Source organism: Scyliorhinus torazame, chromosome 18 (assembly GCF_047496885.1).
Source record: "Scyliorhinus torazame isolate Kashiwa2021f chromosome 18, sScyTor2.1, whole genome shotgun sequence".
In the NCBI taxonomy this organism is placed as follows: Eukaryota; Metazoa; Chordata; class Chondrichthyes; order Carcharhiniformes; family Scyliorhinidae; genus Scyliorhinus; species Scyliorhinus torazame.
Window position 1 is genome coordinate 138506306 of NC_092724.1, and position 20318 is coordinate 138526623.

At 43.8% G+C, this 20318-nt stretch overlaps 1 protein-coding gene and 1 long non-coding RNA gene across 6 annotated transcripts in view; one reads left to right on the top strand and one right to left on the bottom strand.

Annotated features, from left to right (window-relative positions):
* The first annotated feature begins 1574 nt into the window (after positions 1–1574).
* bahcc1b (BAH domain and coiled-coil containing 1b) overlaps positions 1575–20318 on the top strand; it is a 305394-nt gene continuing 286650 nt past the window's right edge. For 2 of the 5 annotated variants that reach the window (XM_072483464.1, XM_072483469.1), the window contains exons 1-2: positions 9415–9564; positions 11473–11791. In XM_072483464.1, coding sequence (XP_072339565.1) covers positions 11596–11791 — 196 coding nt within the window. In that variant the 5' untranslated portion in view covers positions 9415–9564; positions 11473–11595. Of the gene's footprint in view, positions 1752–4699; positions 5159–9414; positions 9565–10813; positions 10886–11472; positions 11792–20318 lie in introns of those variants that run through there. The other 3 variants (XM_072483465.1, XM_072483467.1, XM_072483468.1) reach the window with 3 other exon arrangements.
* Positions 5170–9202, bottom strand: LOC140395545 (uncharacterized). The gene is made up of 2 exons (XR_011936231.1): positions 8427–9202; positions 5170–8232 (listed from the first exon to the last, which is right to left on the bottom strand). It is a non-coding gene; the product is annotated as an uncharacterized lncRNA (long non-coding RNA).

The following is a 20318-nucleotide window of genomic DNA, read 5'->3' on the forward strand; positions in this document are numbered from 1 at the left end:
ATGCTAATGATATAGAATACCACATACTGCAGAAACAGATCAAACAACCGAATATGATAGATGGATAGGCAATGTCACCATAAAATAATAAATGTTCAATTGATTTGTTTTCATTTTAGAATATTTTTAATGAAGAATCAATATCTTAGCAATTAAAAATATGATTGTTTATTGCTCCCTATGAAAATTATATGATGCGTTTAAAGGATAGCTTCAAGAAGAAGTTAATAAAAGTCTTGTCCTATAGTATTCCGAGCACTGCAAATACATTCACTTTTCCTCTATTTTAAAAATACCTTTGGGTCTCATTCAAACTGAAGATACCAGTTCCCAGGTCCAGAGTGCTCAGGTCTAACAATATTAGCACCCCCAGCTCTCTCTCCCTCTGTATTCCGGGTAGTCGCCGACAAAGACAGCGAGCTGTGTGCATCAAACAGTCCATCTGCAGCGTCCTCTGCACAGGTTCGGGATTCTAGCTCCTCGTGACCTCGACATGATGTAACCGCTGCAGATGGACAGAGATGCGCTGTGACCCGACCCAGCCCGCCCAGGACACGGCTGTGCCACTCGGTCAACCTCCCCCGGGGACCCAGAAAATTGGCAACCCAGGTTGCTGCCAGCTGACGAAGTAGGTAGGGGGAAGGTGAGCGATTGAGTGGATCGATACGAGTACCAGTCATCGATAAGCTGGCGATGGGAAGGTGGGGTTTAGGAAGAGACATGGGGACACTGGACGGCGGAGGCTGCTTCCTGGAAACTGATACATTTCCCGGGCTGTCAATTTTCCCCGCGGACGGTGACGTCACCTGGATGACACCGTGCAGCGGCAACTCTAGGACGTCACAGTAGGGGGCGGAGCTCCAAAGGGACGTCACTGGCCCCTCCCTCCACCCGGGGTCATGACCTGGGCTCAGCGTTCAGGACCGTGAACCCGCTGCCTTGGGTGAGAGCTCCCAGCAAAGGCGCTGTGTGTGAATGTGAGCGCCTCGTCCTGCTCTACGGTGCGGGGGAGGAGGCGCGGAAATACAATCAGCACAGTCCCAAAAACACACGCAGGAGCTTCTTTTTAAAGGACAAACGAGCAGAATCAGAATAAATCCTTGAGGTGTATCCATTTCTTCGAATGTGTCTTTTCTACAGAGGGAGTGGGTGGGTGGCCAGTTCCTCCTCCTGGTTTCTCCCCCCAAACACTCGGCAACAGCGATAGTTCGGGGGAAGTTCGCAGAATTGCAGCTTCCCCCCCCACGGAATTAGGAATTTCTCCCAGGACACACACAAATATTCTCCACCCACAATCTTCCCCCCCCCCAAAAAAAAAAAACAACAACACCCCCCCCCCCCCCCCCCCCCCAAGCCCAACAAGGCAACATTTCTAGTGGCGGAAAGGCTGGGGGGTTGAGACAAAGGGAGCGGGGCTGCCTGGTCAGCGGGATACCAGAACCGGGTGGGGAGGGAGGGGGGGGAAGCGGAGAGGATCTGGAAAAGAGATTAGATTTCGCTTCTCCCTCATCAATTTTATGGTTAATGTCAAGCGGCTCCATTGTGGGAGAAAAGGCACGTCAGCTCGCCATAAATTTGTGAGCGAGTGGCAGCGCCGGGCGCATCTGTTTGACCGAGTTCATTCCCTCTCATACTGTATAGAGAGACAGGTAGAATCCTGTTTGAGCACCATCCATCCATCAGCAATCCGGGACCAAACACAAACCGACCAGATAGTTACAGCGGAAACATTCTCCATCTGCCTCCTCTCGGTATGTCCATTTAAAAAAAAAATGGTGTATTATTTTTTCCATCGGGAGGTTTATAAATAAACAATGCATGGAGCGCGGTGGGAAGGGGGAGCAGGAATGAAAGGGGCCATTATATATAAAACATAGGAGCGCGGTTTAAATGGTAAGATGTACTAAAATCATTGACCGCACGGTCCTCTAGATAATAAGCAGTATAAACTTCTCATTAGAGTGCTTCTTTTGCTTTTGACTCTAGTTTAAGGAATGTGAGATTACCGATTCATGCTCTAATTGGAAATAACTTTTTTTTTGGGGGGGGGGGGGGCGCGGGTTCAATTCAGAGCGACCGTGCTAGGGAACAAAACGCGCTCAAGCAGTTGAAATGGTGAAGAAAGAGAGGCAAGATACTGGATTTAGATTTCCTGGAATTCTGGTGGAAGAAATGTGCAATTTGGAACTGGATTTTTGAAGTAAATTATACATTTCATACATAATTGGTTTCAATTTGTTTCCGTCGGGAAGGCTAGAAGCAACCGAGCCAACTCCCCCCCCCGTCCCCCTAATATTATTTTTCTCTTTGCTTGGGAATTTGACAAGTTTCTTCGCTACTTAAATTAAACTTTAGCTCTCCAGAGCGATGGTTTTGTTTGTCCTCGGAAAGACTGAAGGTGTTAGTGTATGGAAACCGAAGCAAATGCGCGAATTTTCACATCTGGACAGTTTTGCTGTGCTGATTTGGGAGGTTTGACATTTATTTTTCTTTCGATTCTTGTCCCTCGAGTTTCTATTGCGGGCGGGATTTTATTGCATCGGGAACGAAGGCACAAATGAACCCGTAATAAATTGATGCAGAACAAAACGCCTGGTGATTTATATGTCTGTGTTTTGAAAAACAAGATGCCGGCGAAAATGTAGTTAATACAATTCACACAATTGCATTCATGTCAAGGGCAACATCATGTTTTTTTAAAAACTCGGGTTCCATCCAGAGTTGTCATCCGATACTGTTCTATTTTGCAATGTCATTCATTCACTGTTCCATATATCCTATTTTTCTAAGTGTAAAAAAAAAACCTGACAAGGCTTCAGTTGCGGGATTACGAATAGGTTGCCAATTAGATCTTGTTTTGCAGGCTTAAAGCAAATAGATTAAACTCTGGGGCTGCAGTACATTTAGGATCACAAAACGCCTTTTGTTTTTTAATCAAATTATAGCAGAAATTGGAGCATTTTCCTTTGGTCGTGTACAGATAGTCACTCGGTTGGCAATGGAGGAAGTAAAACCGGGCAGGCTCCTTTCTCGTCATCTGCGGAATCGTTTTTTTTAATATATGAAAAAAACAGGGTTAACATTGCTGAATAAAATCAACACATCTTGATTGGAGGCACATTACTGGGTGGAAGGGGTGGGGGGGGGGGGGTAGGGATGTTTTTTTAAAAAGCAGAACATCTTTATTTATTTTATCGCGCATTGTGTCCTTAAACAATAAAAGAGAAAGAGGAACCTCAGTTTGAAAAGAGAAGCCCGCGCTCGGGGAACTGTTTGCGATGGAGGTTGCAATCATCAACTATCATCTTATTGTGTTCCGCTGACTGAAGGCTAGGTTGTTAATTGCTTAAAATGCAGTGGGTGCGGTGAATCAAAACAAAAAGCTTGCCGGATATAATGGATGTTGATTTCTCTCTCCCCCCCCCCCCCTCCCCCCAGTGATTTTTTTTGTGGGGAAATGTAATAACAATGCGGCATCGCCATCTGAATCAAGCGGGATTCTGACTCCCGCTACCCATGTAATCCCTGCGTGGCCTTCTGCATTTAAGTGAAAGGTGCAGAAGTGAAATGTGTGTGGTGTGATAGGTTTCGCTTCAGTATCAGTGCCGCTTGAAAAATAATGATCATTGCAACACGTGCATGGGGTTTCCCAGCACACTGCTGTTGCAGGAGGAAAAACGCTTTGGGTTTAACATTGATATCGAGGTGTATGTGTGTCTGAAGGAGAGAGAGAGAGAGAGAAAGCAGAGTCTGTGTGCGTGTGTGTGTTTTCAGTTTCATTCTAGGAACTCCACGGTGTCCATGTCATGTTGCTGAATTCTCCCCCCGAGTTAACCGGCTTGGGGTACACTTTAGATCGGAGAGGGATTGGGAGATGGCGTCTGTCGAGTCCGGGCGACACTGCTATGAACGAGGCACTCCAGACAAGCTTTGCCAGGGCCGCTCTGTGTCATGAGGCATCACGAGGGTCGATTTAAGATCGCAAGTCTGACTTTATTGGATTGTAAGCAGAGTTAGCTTGCTTTTTTTGTGCTATTTTGCATCCGCTGCTTTGCAATTCTCTTCATGTCGGTGCTCCCAACGCGGCGTTTGTCTCTTTAAATAATACGAGAACCTCCTGTGACATCTGCACTCTCCCCAGGAATTGTGGAAAAAATAGCGATCTATTACCCAAGCACAACAGTCCATGGGCAAAGCTACTGAACATTGCTTTTTGTTTTAACATTTGAATATCTGTCTGTATTTACTGCACACATTGTGTAGATCCTTGACTTCAAGGAAGAGCTTAAATAGTATTAATTTGCAGATGAATTGAGTTTTTATTCGGACAAATGTGAGTTCCTCGGAACCCACCAAAAAAACTCTAGACTCCCACCACGGCTCTGCGTGTTGGATTGAAATAAAACTCCTCTCTGTCTTTTCAGCCTAGATATTTCAGTGGATATTCACACCTCAGCCTTGGCCACGAGTCTCTCCAGCCAGTTTCTATCCGGGGGGGGGGGGGGGGTCAGTCTGTTCTAGAGGACTGTTCACTCGTGCGTTTTGGTTTTTTTGCTATCTCGATCCCGTTCCCATTTTTGCTCCAATCCACATTTCTCAAATAAAGACCTTTTTGTGTATCTGTGTTTAACTTTGATCAATTGTAGATTTCGAGCCACGGCCTCCACGTTTTCCGATTGATAAAATCTGAAACCGAAAGTACATCCACCCAGCTCCGCGCCCGGGCCAGTTAACATCACCAGATTTACACCCTGCCACCGTAAATAGCTTGACGCCCTCACCCACCCACCACCACCGTCCTGGATATCTCTGCGGGTTGGAGTTTTAAAATGGGCTGTGAGTGGACTTGTGCAGACGATGCGAGTGATGGTTTTGAAGCTGCTTGTTTGAGGGGTGTGGTAGAATAACGTGTGCATTTTATATTCACACACACTCACATCCTTCCATCAAGAATGGTGGTGGTGGAGGAGGTGGTTGTCTGATATATGAGCAGCGCCTGGACCTTCTTCCATAGAGACCCCTGGCTAAAAGGACACAGTGACCAGCCGGAGAGGGCCTGCAATCTGAACCCAGTGTAGTCCTTCCAATCTCGGGGGAAGACCTCACCATTCGCCTCTCCTACGAACACAGCCCTGCGGCGTGGAAATAAAAGACCCGGGTAACTCAATGCAATATTAAAATAGCCATCTGCATGCAGTGTATAACATTTATTTAGATCGGTAATTAAATTCATTACAATGCATAAATTCATCAGCGGATCGCTTACGTCTGAACATCGACTGTGTTTTCCTCATGTTGTTTGATAGTAAATTGATAATTAACAACTCGGACAAGTCAAGAAATTCTTCTCGCTGAAATCAGTAACCACCCCCCCTCCCCCAGTGAACGCTTAGATTTACCGCCCCCCCCCCCCCCCGTTTTAAAAGTCGCCACCATCAAGAGAAAAACGTCACTCTCGAAAATAGAAAGCGTGGCTAACCATTACCAAAAAAACGGGGTTTGTCTAAAATGCATTTAAATATATTTTTAGAAAGTGACAGACCCTTCAGAAATAGCAACCCCAGTGTTGTAAAGTAATGTTGAAATGAATCACCCGGGAATGGTTTTCAGAAATAATTCACAGCGTGTGTCACTGCGGCTGAATTTCATTCTGAAGGTGGGTCTCGCTCAAATGATCGAGCGTCGGGAGACTTTATTCGGAAAACGCCAAGTCCGTTAAAAAAATATATAAATCTGCAGAATATTCACAAAACCCCTGCATTGGAATGCCCAAGCCTAATTCCGCATGTAATGGATGATTAGAATTTGGAAGGAAGCGCATTTTAGAAAAAAAACTGCACCAGGCTTCCCAACCATTGGGAATAGACTACTGTGGCAAACCTGATTATTAGCAACTTGCCGATTAAAACAAAAACTATTTTGCACCAGTGAATTTAAAAGCGAGGCTGCCACTTTGGTTTGAAGAGGGTTGAGGTTTATTTGAGGGAAGTGCTATTTGTGATTTAACAGACTCCAAGCGCCAGGAAACACACAGGCTCAAGTAATGAAATTTAACCATAAAGGTGTGAGTTCTGAGTGTGAATGATCAGATGAGTTTAATTTTCAATGGGGCATTCCAAATATGTATGGCAGAGGAATCCGAGATTCGAAGCCACATCGTTTTTGTGTATGGCCCAGAATTTGCCGGGAAGGGTGTATCAACTCCAGTTGCTTGCGAAGGCTGGCGGATCATTCACTTGTCGTCTCCAAACTTAGAATTAAATGTAACAATAATCAAAACAGCGAGGGGAAAAAATCCATGTCAGGGCAAGAGAGTGTTAAAGGAATCACATAATTTTGATCCGTGCCTTGCAAAAAAAAAAGAAAAACCATATCCACACGATCTTAAATGTGGGAACCTCTTATCTGAAGTCCAAGAAAATGAACGATCGTAGCGGCACGGCTAACTGGGCCAAACGAGGTTTAAAATGGAGTTGATTCAGTGGTGTATAATGTATTCCCAGTGCACGTCTGCCAACGTTCCCCCCCCCCCCCTCCCCGAAGGGGTAATTTTAAAAAAGTCCGAGAATTTAGCAGGGTTCCCGATCAACGATAAAACCTCCAGCTTTTAAAAAATAAAATTCAGAAAGTAAATTGCGGCGCACTCTGCAGACCCATTTGTCAAATAAACAAGGGGAAGTTTAACTCACAATGGTTTCACAGACGCCGAATATAGAGCCGTGAAAAGGCGATTGCTATCTTTATTGTCAATCGTTTTGGCAAGTTTTTTTAATTTCCACGCGCTTACAAGTTAGTAACTTCACAATACCGGTATGTGAGAGAGAGAGAACGCCATCCTACTATAAAGGGCCCCATTGTGCAAATTGTATTAGTTTTGTTTTGATAAAAAGCTGCTTCGAGTCTAAAGAAGGGAATGTCCGACCTTACGAGGTATTTGAGTTTTTATGTGTTTCTTTGATTTGCCATTACAGTCACTTAGAACGTTAATACTAAGTACGAGCAGACATCTGGTTTACCTTCCAAACACTTTCCCTTTAATTGATGTTTAAAAGTAGTCGTTAGGGCTATCGGTAGGTTTCAACTTGTTAAAAGCTAAAAAAAACCAGATCCCTCCCCAACAAAGAAAAAAATGCAGCACTTTCGAAACGTGATCCGTTCCGATTTATGTGCCTGAAAATGTCTCTGCAACGCAACGATTAAAGAGAGCGAAACGATCAAACAGGCGGGCTGAGCAATTCGCTGGGTGTAAGACTGGGCTTTCCGTCTTTTCGAGCCCCGTTTACTTTAACGTTTTTCTTCAATAAAATGCATCGTAATGAAGCAGCCCAGCCAATAGCTCCTTCCGTTTACGAGGGTGACCCCAACAGTTTCTAATGCTTCACAGATGCAGAGCCCTATTAGAGAGATTTCTCACATTCGCTCAAAGCTAGGTGGATTAAAGTTAGTCTCCCTTCTTCCGAGGCTCTGTTTTTTTTTACAATCGAGCTTCAAACCATACAGCAAACGGGCTGGCCTACTTGAATTTCTGTCATTTAAAAAAAAACAAAGCGGGATGCTATTTCCTCCCCCCTTGAAATACACCATTTTCTGAAATTGCATTAATCTGGTTTCTAATGGTCAGGTTTCCGAATCAAACCCAAAGGACCAAAGATCACCAGAGATGATTCTGAATTCATGAAGTCCAGTCTAAAATAGACAATTCCTGTAGCAGAGAACTGTAGATTTTGACACGGTTCGTGTCTATTTCTCTCTGCAGTCCCCATCCGTGCAGTCAATCTATACAAAGCTAAAACAGGCGTTTAGACAATATGTACTGCAACGTTTAAATATATACAATCAGTATAACATCGGCAAGTTATTTCCACTCAAATGTAATTGAACACTACTTTTTACACCAGTCGTTTGCTTCCTGTGTTCTCTTTATTATATAAAATTACTTTTTTTTAAAACAGCCTCTTGGTTCTCTGCTTGTCCCCACCCCCCGGTTTGTTTTTTGCGTTTTCTCTTGCATTGCAATCATGTATATAGAGTAGCCTCCGGCCTCTGGTGACACATCCTCGTTCCGGTAGTTGGATCTGGGTGTAAGATCGAAGGAAACTGTCAGTCAGTGATGCTTCATTGATCACGCACAATCCTCTTTGCAGGACTTGCCTTCTTCAACAGCCATCAGTCATTTTGCATTAATTATCCTATCCGCTGGTCCTCCAAGTTTCAACAGGAGTCCTCTGTGTACTGTTGGTGTAGAGAGAGAGAGGGGGGAGGGGAGAGAAGGCAAAAAGGAAAGAATTACAAGTTAGATAAAGGGGAATAAGAAAATCAAGCATATGAAGAGGTTTACACACACACACACACGAGAAGACGGGAGGGGGGGGGGGGGGGAGAAATTACAACACAAAAATAGAAGAATTTTTTTTTTTTGAACCCACCTGGAGTTTCCATATTTCCCGTTGTCTCCAAACCTTGCAGAATGAAGTATGTCCAGGCGTCGCGAGCACACACACGCCATGTGTTTTCTGAAATTCACATTGCTTTTCAAACTTCCTCTTCGCGCCAGGCATGTTGTATTGCGTTTCTTCTCCCTCGCCGTGAACAACTGCTTATTCTTCCAACTTCGCCAGATCTCATTTTATGTTCCCACCTCCTTTTGCCCGAACTCATTTTTTGTTTCTAAGCAGCAAACCCTGAAAAGCGCCAGCTCTCCTCTGGACACAGTTGTCCCTGTTTTATCTTTCTGACACTCACCCTGACATATGTTAAATGGCTTTAAAGTGTTCTTCCATTCAATGCCTTTGTTGCTTCCCTGGTCATTTCATTCTGTCGCAGTCATCTTGGTGTTTCCTTCCTGGCTTTGGAGAAGCCTGCTATCTCGCTCCTCCTGCTTCCTTTCACAGTACCACTTTTCGTCCACTTCTGTCCCATTCGGACCTTTTCTTCCACGTTGCTTATCACACACGGCACTCTCTCTCTCTCTCTCTCTCTCTCCCTTCCTTCTGCAAATCGTCAGCCTCACGTTTGCACTTTTTCTTCCATGCAATTGCTCCCCCTCCCTCTCTCAGCATTTCTCTGTAAATATCACCTTCCCTCCTGCACGACAAACTCCACTCTTTCGGTCTTCCCTTTTCTGCTCTAGGGCCATTTGGGTCTCTTTGGAGGCCGCCGCGAAACCGTCACTCCCCTTTATACCTCGCTCCTGGTGACTCGTAGCGAGGGGCGCCCCGAAACCGTCGCCGCGCCCTAATTGCTTTTCATGCAGCCCGGTGCGGACTGGCCGCCAGCCAATCAGAGGCTTGTTTACACAGTTTGATTGACAGGAGTCTGGCGGGCCGCCAGCCAATGGGGGTCTTGTTTACACAGTTTGATTGACAAGAGCCCAGGATTGCTAGCAGTGCGTGCCTCATTGTACAGACAAGTTGTTGAAGCAAAGAAATCTTTTAGTGCTCGTGCTCAACTGCAACCTTTTCAGAAGTGTAGCATGTCACATAGCGTCCAGATAATTAAAAATTAGTATTTTTCTTTTTTTGTTGTTGTTTTTTCACAATAAGGCAGTGTATACTCGGAATTGCAGTAAGTACACGTTTTTGCTACATATATGCAGTGCAAGTCAAAATACAAACATTCTAAAAATTAAAATGTGTTACTTTAATTGTGACCTAACGTATTTCCGTCTTTTGTGCTGCTGTTATTAAAGAAATGTGATCAATAAACTGCTCTCTTTATTCTGGTTGGGCAATGCCACTTCTGTCCTGTGCAGAAACGGGTATTAGCTCCGAGCGGGTACGCTCTGCATGTGTATCCGCTCTCTGTGCTCTGTTGCCCGGCTGCATTCGTGAGAACAATGCGCTCTAATAAATAGCTCCCTTGCAGATAACAATTCACTTTGCTTCGCCCCGAAACACCTTCTCAAATGCTTCCCTTAATTCAAAAAAAAAAAATTGGTTGACAACGCAAAGTCTCTTGTAACGACCTTCGTTTTTTTTGTTTTAATCACGAAATCGAGGCGAGGGAGCGGTCTGAGCTTGAAGCAGCTCGCTTCTCGCACTGGGCACGAGATGTTTTATTCAAATTCACTATTTGGAGAGAGGAGATCATTTTATTATTATTTTTTTTTAAATCCTAAACGCACAGAAGCAGTAAGAATGAGTAATAACTTTCGCCGCTGTTTTTCTCGGCGAGAAGATAAACGTCTGGGTTTTAATGCTTGAGGCAGAGCAAGCTGTGCAGAGATAATAAGACGGGGGAACACTGCAGGAAACTGGTCACATTCTGCTGTGAATTGAGAGCTCGATTCCCCATTTTTTTTTTAAAAACGGGCTTTTTACCCAATCCGGATCTAATTATTTTTAAAAATGTGCATCTGTGCTCCGTCGGTTAATTGCTAATTTTTTTATAGCCACTATTTTAAACTGCAACATCCGCTAGAGCGTGATAACTAGGATGCATAATGCAGTCCACATTTGGGGTTTTGGGGGTGTGTGTTTTCTGGGTTCGGTGGCTTTATAAATAAAAACTGACTTTTGAGATCATGGAATTGATTTGAGAACTGGGGCTAGGAGGGGGTCGCCACGTTTGATTTCCTCAACATTAACCGTCCCCGTTTAGCATTTAAAATATTTCACCCAGTTCTGTATGTAAATATCCGGGTGTTGTGGCAATGGTAATTTCACCCCGAAATTAATGTCGAGATGGAAATGAAGGAAAAAGGGAGGGGGGTGGGGGCAGAGAGGGGAAACTGCTGAAAAAGAGAGGAGATGGATAAAAGACAAATGACGAGCATCCGAATGAGTGATAACCTCTCGCATGAAATTGTCGAGTGCACACATTCGGTGCGCGCTCGCCTTAAAGCGGGCACAGAAATGCTATCCTGCACAGAGAGCTGGGGGAAATGGTAAAGGGGAAAAAAATACAGTATAAATTCTGTTGCGCAAACCAATTCGTCTTCGAAACGGGGCCGCCTTTAATAAACATTTCATTGTTTAATCCTCTAAATGTCATGAGTAATTTATGTCCCCGGGAATCCGTGCGCTGAATGCAGCCTCTGTGAGTGCAGTATTCCGCTCAATTTCCTTTCATTGTTGGGCAGTATGTAAGTGTTAAGGTAAATTGGGGTGATTTATAAAGGAGAGTGATTTTTCCAAATTCTATATATGTGTTTTGTAAATGGGCGCTGTTCCTTGTGTTGAAATGCATGGGCTGATTAGTGGATGTGAGTTTTTCCTCGAATTTCCTGTTCTCTGTCATTACAGTGGAGATGGAAATGGAGGGATTTTGAGTGGACAAGACGGGTGGGAGTTTTTACTCTGAGGTTATTGTACTTGTTGGTGCAGAATGGCGGCTGGGAGATAGGCAGGACGAGGCCCGCGAAGTTGTTCTGCCCTGGGTTTTTGAAGTAAGAGGTGCGATTGATCGCTGTTCTCCCCCCTCCTCTCTTCACCCCCCCCCCCCCCCCCCCCCAATTCCCTTCTCTCTCTGCAGAGCATGGCAGACTGGACCGGCTGGACAGCCCAACATTCAGATGAGCTGCGATCCGCCTGATTCCCTCCCAGAGGCTCGCCTGGATTTGTGGATCTGTACATTGGGGGTGATCTCGGCTCGGTTATGGACGGCAGGGACTTTGCGCCTCCCCACCTCCTCTCTCATGCGCTCGGCGTGGAGGCGGCCAGGGAGCGGGGCGCCCTGTCACACCGAGCGGTCGGACGGATCGCCTCGAGCGGCCACAGCACCGCACCGCACCAGGCTCACTTCCAACCTGCAAAATACTTCCCCTCTCCCCTCCCCATGGCTACACATTCAGGTTAGTGAATCTCTCCAGGAACTCTGTGTGTGTGTGCGCACAAGTCCGGGCTTGCTAGTCGAAATAAATAATTTTCTAAATAGCACTAAAAAATGTCCCCAAAGCATGGTCTGAGTGAGGCAGGCTTTTGTTAGTGTCTCCATGTCGCAGGAAGTAGCGCTGTTAGAAAATGAATCGATGTTTGTTAACATGACCAGCTCGAATGTTCCTGGGATAATGCTCAGTTTGAATAGCAATGCTTTAGACTGTTAACACATCCTGATACGCGCATTACATTCTGTAGGAAAGTAGTGTGCAAATCATATATTCAAATGCTGTTCTTCAGTACAAAGAGACTGTAGTCGCATTGGTAACCCAGGGTGTTCACATGGGGAAGTTTATTTTGAGACTAATAATGCAGGAGAAAGAATCAGGCCGTTAGTTTCTTGCATATTCTGCAGGAATGCGATAGTGCAAAGCGATGTTGAATGGAGCCATTCAACAACAAAAAAGAGGGAGAAATCGGCCGCCACGTCCAGTATTAAGCGCGGTGGCAGTGTGTCTGTCTGCAGGGTGTGTAGTGGTGCGGTGTAATGCTCGAAAATCCGCTTTGGAAAATGGTTTGCGAAGTGTGAGGGTGAAAATGTGTTCACTCGACAACCAAACGCTTGGTCAAGTGTTTCTGGTATTCTGTTAAACAAATACTGCACAGGCGTTCGAGCAATGGGGAGTGGGTGGGGGAGAATTCTGCCTCAGATCCAGAAAGAGGAAACCTAAGGCCGATTGCTGGGCTTGGTTTGCACGCCATGTTCTCGAATGGAACTAATTTTATACACACACACACTCACTCACATCGATATAGTTTGATATAAACGGTGCACTGTCGTGGAAGCGCAGGGTTCCACTGTCCCACTCTAAGTCACTTTCTCGAACTGAACATTTCCATTCATACCTCGCAGTACTTCACAAATGTTGTTCCTCAGCGTCCCTCTCTTAATAGTGGCAGTAAGCAGAATAAAAAGGTTCAGTTCTTGGTTTTTTTTCACAGCAGATGTTTGAATGTCAGTGTTTCTGATTTTATTTTCGTGATGGTTTCTTAAGTATATATTTTGGATCAAGTTTCAGGTTTAAAAAAAGAAAACACACCCACACAGGGACAGGGATACAGACGCACATAGGCAGACGCCGACATAGAGACAGACACACACACACACACACAGGCACATACAGACACACGCAGACATAGAGACAGACACACACAGAGGCACATACAGACACACACACAGCCATAGAGACAGACTCGCACACACACACACACACACACACTCAGGCACAGACAGACACAGGAACAGACAGGCGCACACGAACACAAACAACATTCCTTTTTGTGCCGGTGAGTGCGAGAGCTTCGGCGGGGCTTGGTAATATTTGTGAAGAAATAACCCCCGCATCACTTCGGTCACTGCCGAGAATATTTAGCAAATTCCCACCTCTCCGAATTACAAACCACTCACTACTACCTTTGCTGGCAATGACAAATTTGGCAGATGAATAACCCGTTTGGTGGGGGTGAGGAGCGTAAAAGATGCGGCGCGATTCCTTATGCCTTCGATAGGAAAATGCTTCAATTACCATTATTGAGATAACCTGTAAAACCCCGGGCACCGTCTCCACGACGAGGCTGCAGGGTAAGTTGGAGCGTTTCTGTGAACCACCTGGAATTTAAAAACAGAATGCCAGATATATTAAAACAAGTCATTTTCCATCCCAGGCTGTTTTAGCTCGGAGGCAAATCCTGAGCAGGTATTGCATTAGTCAAATGCAAAGGAAGGTCGTTACTGAGAAGTGTTTGGATTGATAGATCAGTGTTAAAAATATTTAATACCTCATGATGCAAGTGTACCTAATGTGGCGACAAATTTGTCTTTGGAAATGGTCTAATTCGTGGAATTAAATCCCAATTGTGAATCAGCAACTTTCGTTAGGGGGATTTGTCCAGCAAAAGGTTGCGAGGAATATTGAAATCCCCACCACATTTGAGATTGCAGACTCGAATTGTAGAGTCAGCGAAGTCATGGGAGTATGTGTGTGTTTTTTTAAGCGTTTCGCTTGATGCACTTGGCACCGAGTCAAGACGTTTATTAATCTGACTACAATATAAACCAATCTAAGCAGACAGACCCTACATTTTCGCTGTAGTGACCCAGCGCTCGTCACTGATTAAAGTCAAATAGCATTGTCCTTTTTTGACCAGTGCTCGTTACGTAAAGACGAGGAGCGAGTGGGGTACGAACATTTTAAAGAGATACGAGTTTTTAAATATCCCATTGTTCATGCTTTCAACTAGCAATTGGCCCTTATATTGCGAGACAATAATTACATGACAACAAATAAAGTCGTTCAGAAGAAATACACTTTACGTCATTAAGAACGTGCAACAAGATACAATAAGTATAATTATCTATAGAATCCTTTTTTTTAACGTTGCCTCAGTGTAGTTTTATCATATTTTTAAAAGTGTCACCAAACCTGAATTAACGTTATTTTTAAAAAACATTTCTAGATCCACATGGCAATAAGGGTTAAAGCACCGAACAATATCTGGAAGGAAACGATATTTCATTTCTCCAAATGCTCAGGGAGCACCAAATTCAATTGGTGTTCGCAGCTTTCTCACTCACATACATTTCCAAGCGTTATTATATACGGTACCATGGAACCAAAGTGTTCAGGAATTTGCTCACGGTTTCCAATCCCACAGGGCCGTGCAGTCGATAACATGGAAATCCGTGACACTCAAGGGGGGGGGGGGGGGGAGTTGAATTGTCCCGACAAAAGTTATTTCCCTTATTTGCAGTTACCTGCTTGAGGGTCAGTCACGGCTCTGCACCCCCCCCCCCCCCCGCCCCAAACATACAAAGATATCAATGCCTGATTGATTTCCACCCTCCAATAAGCGACCTAAGTGTGTTTTGCCATTCCTGCACGGAGTTTGCAGATATTTCCTCCAGAAATAGGAATGCTGTATTCCGAGACCGGGGATGTGTGGATTTTCTGCTACCGTCTCGCATGCGGTTCCTCCCGAAATGGAAAGCAGTGCTATTTAGATGGTGGAGGGAGTTTGTTGGCTTCAGTTACGTTTTAAGAAGTGATTTATTTTTGTTACACCCATCTTGGGTTGAAACGCTGATCATTTCTCTCCCCCACTGGATCAATTGAAATATCACAAATGAAACTGACCAAGAATTAAACGAAGTCTCCAAATTCAAAATTCGATGTCAAAGGTACCTGTGGTTTAAAAAAAAAACCCACACACACAGGCGATCTCTGCCAGACACGTACAGGAGGAACTTCAATGGCGTTTGGCTCCTCTGAGCAGAATTTCATCTTGTGTCCTTTCTCTGTCTTTGACCATTTCTGTACTTGGTCACCGTCCCTGTCAGCTTTTTGTTCAGGACGATACAAAGAATCTCATTTTTCACCGCTTCCCCCCCCCAAAAAAAACCATAAACAAGACACCCTTCTCCCTCTCTGTACCTTCAGTCAGCCTCAAGTCATTTGTCACTCCCGATTCCTCACTCGCCTCCCAACACATTGCCCGCTTGCAAAAAAAAATCCCTATTTTATTTGTGGAATTGCCTGTCAATAGAAAAGTAGATCAATATTTAGATAGTTTTATTAGTCAAATAGATTTATCGGACAGACAAGTCGATAGACGAGTTGATTTATTACTTTGATCAGATGAAATAGATAATGGCGTGATGCAGCCATTGGTGTGTGTTGTACTTATCAGAGAGGTGTGTACACAAAACGAATGTTTCATTTAAACCCAGCAGAAACAGTAATGGGCACAGGTATGTACACAGGCGGGCAAATCTCAATTAATGTCACACGAGGATAGGTGGGAGCTGGGCAATATATTTGCTTAGAAACGTAGACTTTAATAATAATGAAGCTGGATTTTAAAATCGTGGCGGTTGATTAGATAAGTATACATTTAGTGTATACGTAATACGAAACTCATATAGATATGATCCATTTGGACGGACTGTACTTTACATAAAACTAAGAGTTAAACAGGCACTTTGCCGAGTCTGGAGACTCCAGGCACCTCTCCCCACTTCTCCTCTTTCCCCTTCACCTGGTAGCTTTTCTTAATCGCTTGGCGATTGTGGACGTTAAATCGCCTGACGCGATCTTTCTCCTTTTGTATTGTCACTGATTTATCCAGGGTTTTCTTTTGGCCAACCTCTTACCCTAACCGCCCAAATCTTCAGCCTCTTTATTTTCAAATTAAAAAAGATATATTTGGGACCTTGGATTTTTCTTGTTTCTGAGCAAAAGTGAAATATTATTGACGTTGTTAAATCAAAGTTGATCATTTTAAGCTGAGAGAGAGAGAGACTTAATACTGGGAAAGTCTACCCTGACTTCTGATGACGGCTCTGAATTTGGATATGAACCGTTAAAGGGTTAAAATGCTTCAGATTTACCCTCGAAAACTTAAACCAAGCTGAAACCACTTTTGGAATGAGAGAAAAGCAAAGGAAGCACTCAATCGCAAAAGGCACTTTCTTTGCATGTTTTAAAGGAGAATGGTTAGACATTTCAGATCAGGCCGCCGAGACACGAATTGACTTTCCATTGCAGATTTGGCGGCATTTACTTGGGTGGACAATTCGACATTCCCTGAGGAGAATTTCATTTTGCACCAAACAAAATACTTGTTCAAACGGCCTGGACTCCAGAGCCATTGATAGGCAACATGAAGACATGATGCAAACTCTAATCGGGGGGGGGGGGGGGGGGGGGAGGAGAGAGAGAGCAAGCGAGGACATAGATTAAAATAACTAACAACAACATCGGAGCATCAAAGGCAGAGAATCCGTGCCTGAGAGTGAAGGTGAAGCAAATTGGGTGTCATTTCCAAAAAATAAACCCATTTCGAGGCGCCTCGCCCTGAACAACGTGGATCTCCCAAAGCTGCCCCACGACAGGGCAACCAGAGCGGACTCCCCCAAGTAAAAACTATTTTTGTGAACGTCAGTTTACAGTACAGTGTTTGCATTGCACAGTGTTTGCACACACCAAACATTTGTTTTAAAGTCTGAGGTTTTTAAAATTCCTCTGCGTTCTTGAATCCAACTCAGAGATTCCGAGACTGGATTACAATTGGTCTTTTTTTTCCTCAAAAAGACCCTGCGCCGACACGCTCAGTATTTTATCCCTCAAACATTATTTTCATTCGCAATTACTCTACTTCCTTTGGAGGAACGCATTGAGACTCAGTTCTGGCGCGCACACACACAAAACCCTTGCAAAACTCCTCAAGTCCCCCGAACCAAAAGGCTTTGTTAGCGACTGCCCTGCTTTCCACCCCACCCTCAGCCGGGGGGGGTACGAAGTATACAATGGAGGAGGGCACACACCAGATATCAGCTCCCCAATGAAAGGCACAAAGTGAAAATTACACAGCACAAACTGTGCCCTGCTTTGGGAGTGGGTTGCTAATTCAGTCCACCGACACTTTGGGGAAACTGGGAAGTCTTCCTGCCTCAGATTGCCAAGACCCAAACAAACGCCAAGAGATATTTCACTTCCCAAGTGTTCAAATAATGGGGACCTCGCATTAAAGACATGGAAATGTCCCTCCAGTTTTTGCACCTCTGATTTCGAATCTTTTTCCGCCTCCCAGTTGAAATCTTTACTACTGTCTAGCAGGGACTCGAGTCTCTGAACGCTGTTACACGCCTTGGTCCCAGGCATCGGACTGCTAATTTAAATTTTCTTTTTGCCATATTCTGCAAAACAAAGTGAAGACTCGGCGGTTGCTCAAGCTTTCGAGCTTGTTGTATTGTGCTGAGTTTGAATTGAGTCCCCGCCCTCTCTAATCTTACTATTTATTTACTCTTCAGCTCCCGCTGATCTCATTCACGCAGCCTGTTTAGAAAAGCATTGTCTGTTTTATTTTCGCCCCCATTTACAACCGCCACCCCCCCCCCCCCCAATGTATATCTCATTTAAAGGGGCTTTAATGGGGTCATTCTTACACTGGTTTCTTCTGACGCAATTTAATCAGCGGAGCATTTTTTTTGCGCGCGGGGGGGGGGGGGGGGGGAAAGAGAAAAAAAAACACCATTTCCTTCGCAACTTCAAATTGTCCAGACGGAGCAAGAATGCCCGAGTGAATTTCTCTGGAGAGACCATTTCGAAACCAATCGCAACTGTAGCCAAAGAAAATGAAAAAGAAATAAAAATCGCAAAACGCCAAAAGATTTTTGTTGTTGCAACAAACTACATATATGAGCGAGGGAGGAAAAATGTGGGTTAACGGGGCAGTGGCGAGCAGATTGGGTTGTAAGATGTTTAAAATGTGCACTCGACAAGGGGCTGTACACTTCAATCATGGTAATCCAATCTATCCACTTATCCGTATTAGTAAATTAATTGCAAATTGTTTTATAACAGAAGCACAATTACGCTTGGAGGAAAAGAGTTTTTAAAAAAACACGAGTTAATTCAGAGACTTTCGGTGGTCCTTAATATTTTTGCAGTAAGAGAGGCTTTGAAGCCAGCGTATGTGTGTAGCCGAGGCAGCCTTCCCTCTGCCTAGCTGCAGTTGAAGCCAACAGCAGGTTTCTGCGCTGGACCAGTGCTGATCTTATGGGTGGGAGGGAATGCATCGCAAAAAAACAAATGGGCCCTAAAATCTTTGGGATGTTTGGTTCCATTTTTTCCAACAGTTGCACTTTCTCACTGTGATCTCCATATTCCAGCGTGGTTACTGTAAACAATATTAAAGCCGAGTTATCTGGCGTAGAAATCTCTGAATTATTTAATCCTTAGTTTTATACATATTGAAGTTAACAGCAATGTTTTGCTGGAATACTATGTGATTCCATTTGGGCTCCTCAGCCTCGGATATAAAGTGGCCTCTGTATTTCTTCGAAGTCTTGTTAACACGCTTCGTGGCTGATTAACTGAATGCCGCGTTCAGCTAGTCCAGCAGCTATGCAGGACTTCAGAACGTGTTGTAACTTTGAAGTTTTTCAAGTATGACTTTTGAAAAATCATGTACATTACGTCAGTCAATAATTTTAATCGTTTTGCTGTATTTTATTTGTTGGACATTTACCATTGTATTTGGTGTCCTTTGTATTCATTCCTGCATGGCTGGCAAGAATTGCATTTATTAACCCATCTCTAATCACCCTGGGGAAGGTACTGATGAGCTTCCTTCCTTGAATGCAACTGAATGACTTGATAACCTATTCCAGAGTCACATGTAGGCCAGGCCAGACAAGGACAGCAGATTTCCTTCCCTGAAGGATATTAGTGAATCAGTTGGGTTTTTAAAATGACATTCCAGTTAGTTTCATAGTCACTCTTACTTAAGATTAGCTTTATATTTAATTAATTGAATCCAAATTGTCCATCTACTGGGCGGGATTTGACATTCTTCCTCCATAATCATTAGTTCAGGGCTCTGGATAACTGGTCGAGTAACACAGCCACTTTGTAACTGTACTATGGTTAACTACTGCCATTATATTCCTTAATTTGTTTCCATGCCATGTGACAGGAAGAAGGCGAGCTTTAGTATATGTGCCAAGGTATGAAGAGGGCTGCAGGCAGGAAGACATAATTTTATGGAGAATTAATCATTACTTGAGGAGTAAATAATTTTTGAATAGACTCTATATATTTCTATTTGGAGTGACATTTTTGTTTGTTATTTTCATTATTTGCCAAATCACCTGTGACTGTACTTTAAAAGTAATTAATTAGACTGTGAAATAGTTGTGATGTCTGGAGAATGTCATATACAATGCAGAGTACTTTCTTATACTGCTTTTTAAGAGCATTTTCAAAAGTAACATTATTTTGTATTTGCTTTTGATCAGACTTGATGGTTTATTTTGCAAGTGTCTTGATATAATACATATAATAATGTATATAAATCGGTGACATAATTTACAAAAATAGTTTTGTTTTTGCATACCCCTCTCCCCCAAACTAATCTCCTTGTACAGTGTTCAGAGTACATCGATTTCTGGATTTAATATATTTACTAAAATTAATTTTGGATGCTGGCCATCATGAATATGAAAGTGTCCTCAGCAACATATGCAGTTCCCTATCTGAAATGTTGTTAAATGAAACATTTGTAACCGTGTTACCGTATTGTTTTTGGACTTAGTTTTCACAAATTACACTTTTAAAACAAGAAAGGTGGCTCAGTACTTCCGGAGCACATTTTGAGCTGTAAATGGAGTGGGCTTGGAGTTGAATTGGGATGAATGCTTGGGAGTTCTTTTTTTGCCAATGTATGTTGGAATTTGGGGATGGATGTTTAGAGCTGTACTTGGACGTATTTTGGGATCGTTGCTGGTGTTACATTGGTCGTTTTACCATTAGATGTACTGGGCGTTGCACTGCGGTTGTATTTAGTGTCTGTTTTGGGAGCTGCGTTGAAGATTATTCTGAGATCTCTGCCTGTAGCCTTGTTGGAACCCAGGCAACTGACTGCATAAACATCCACCACATA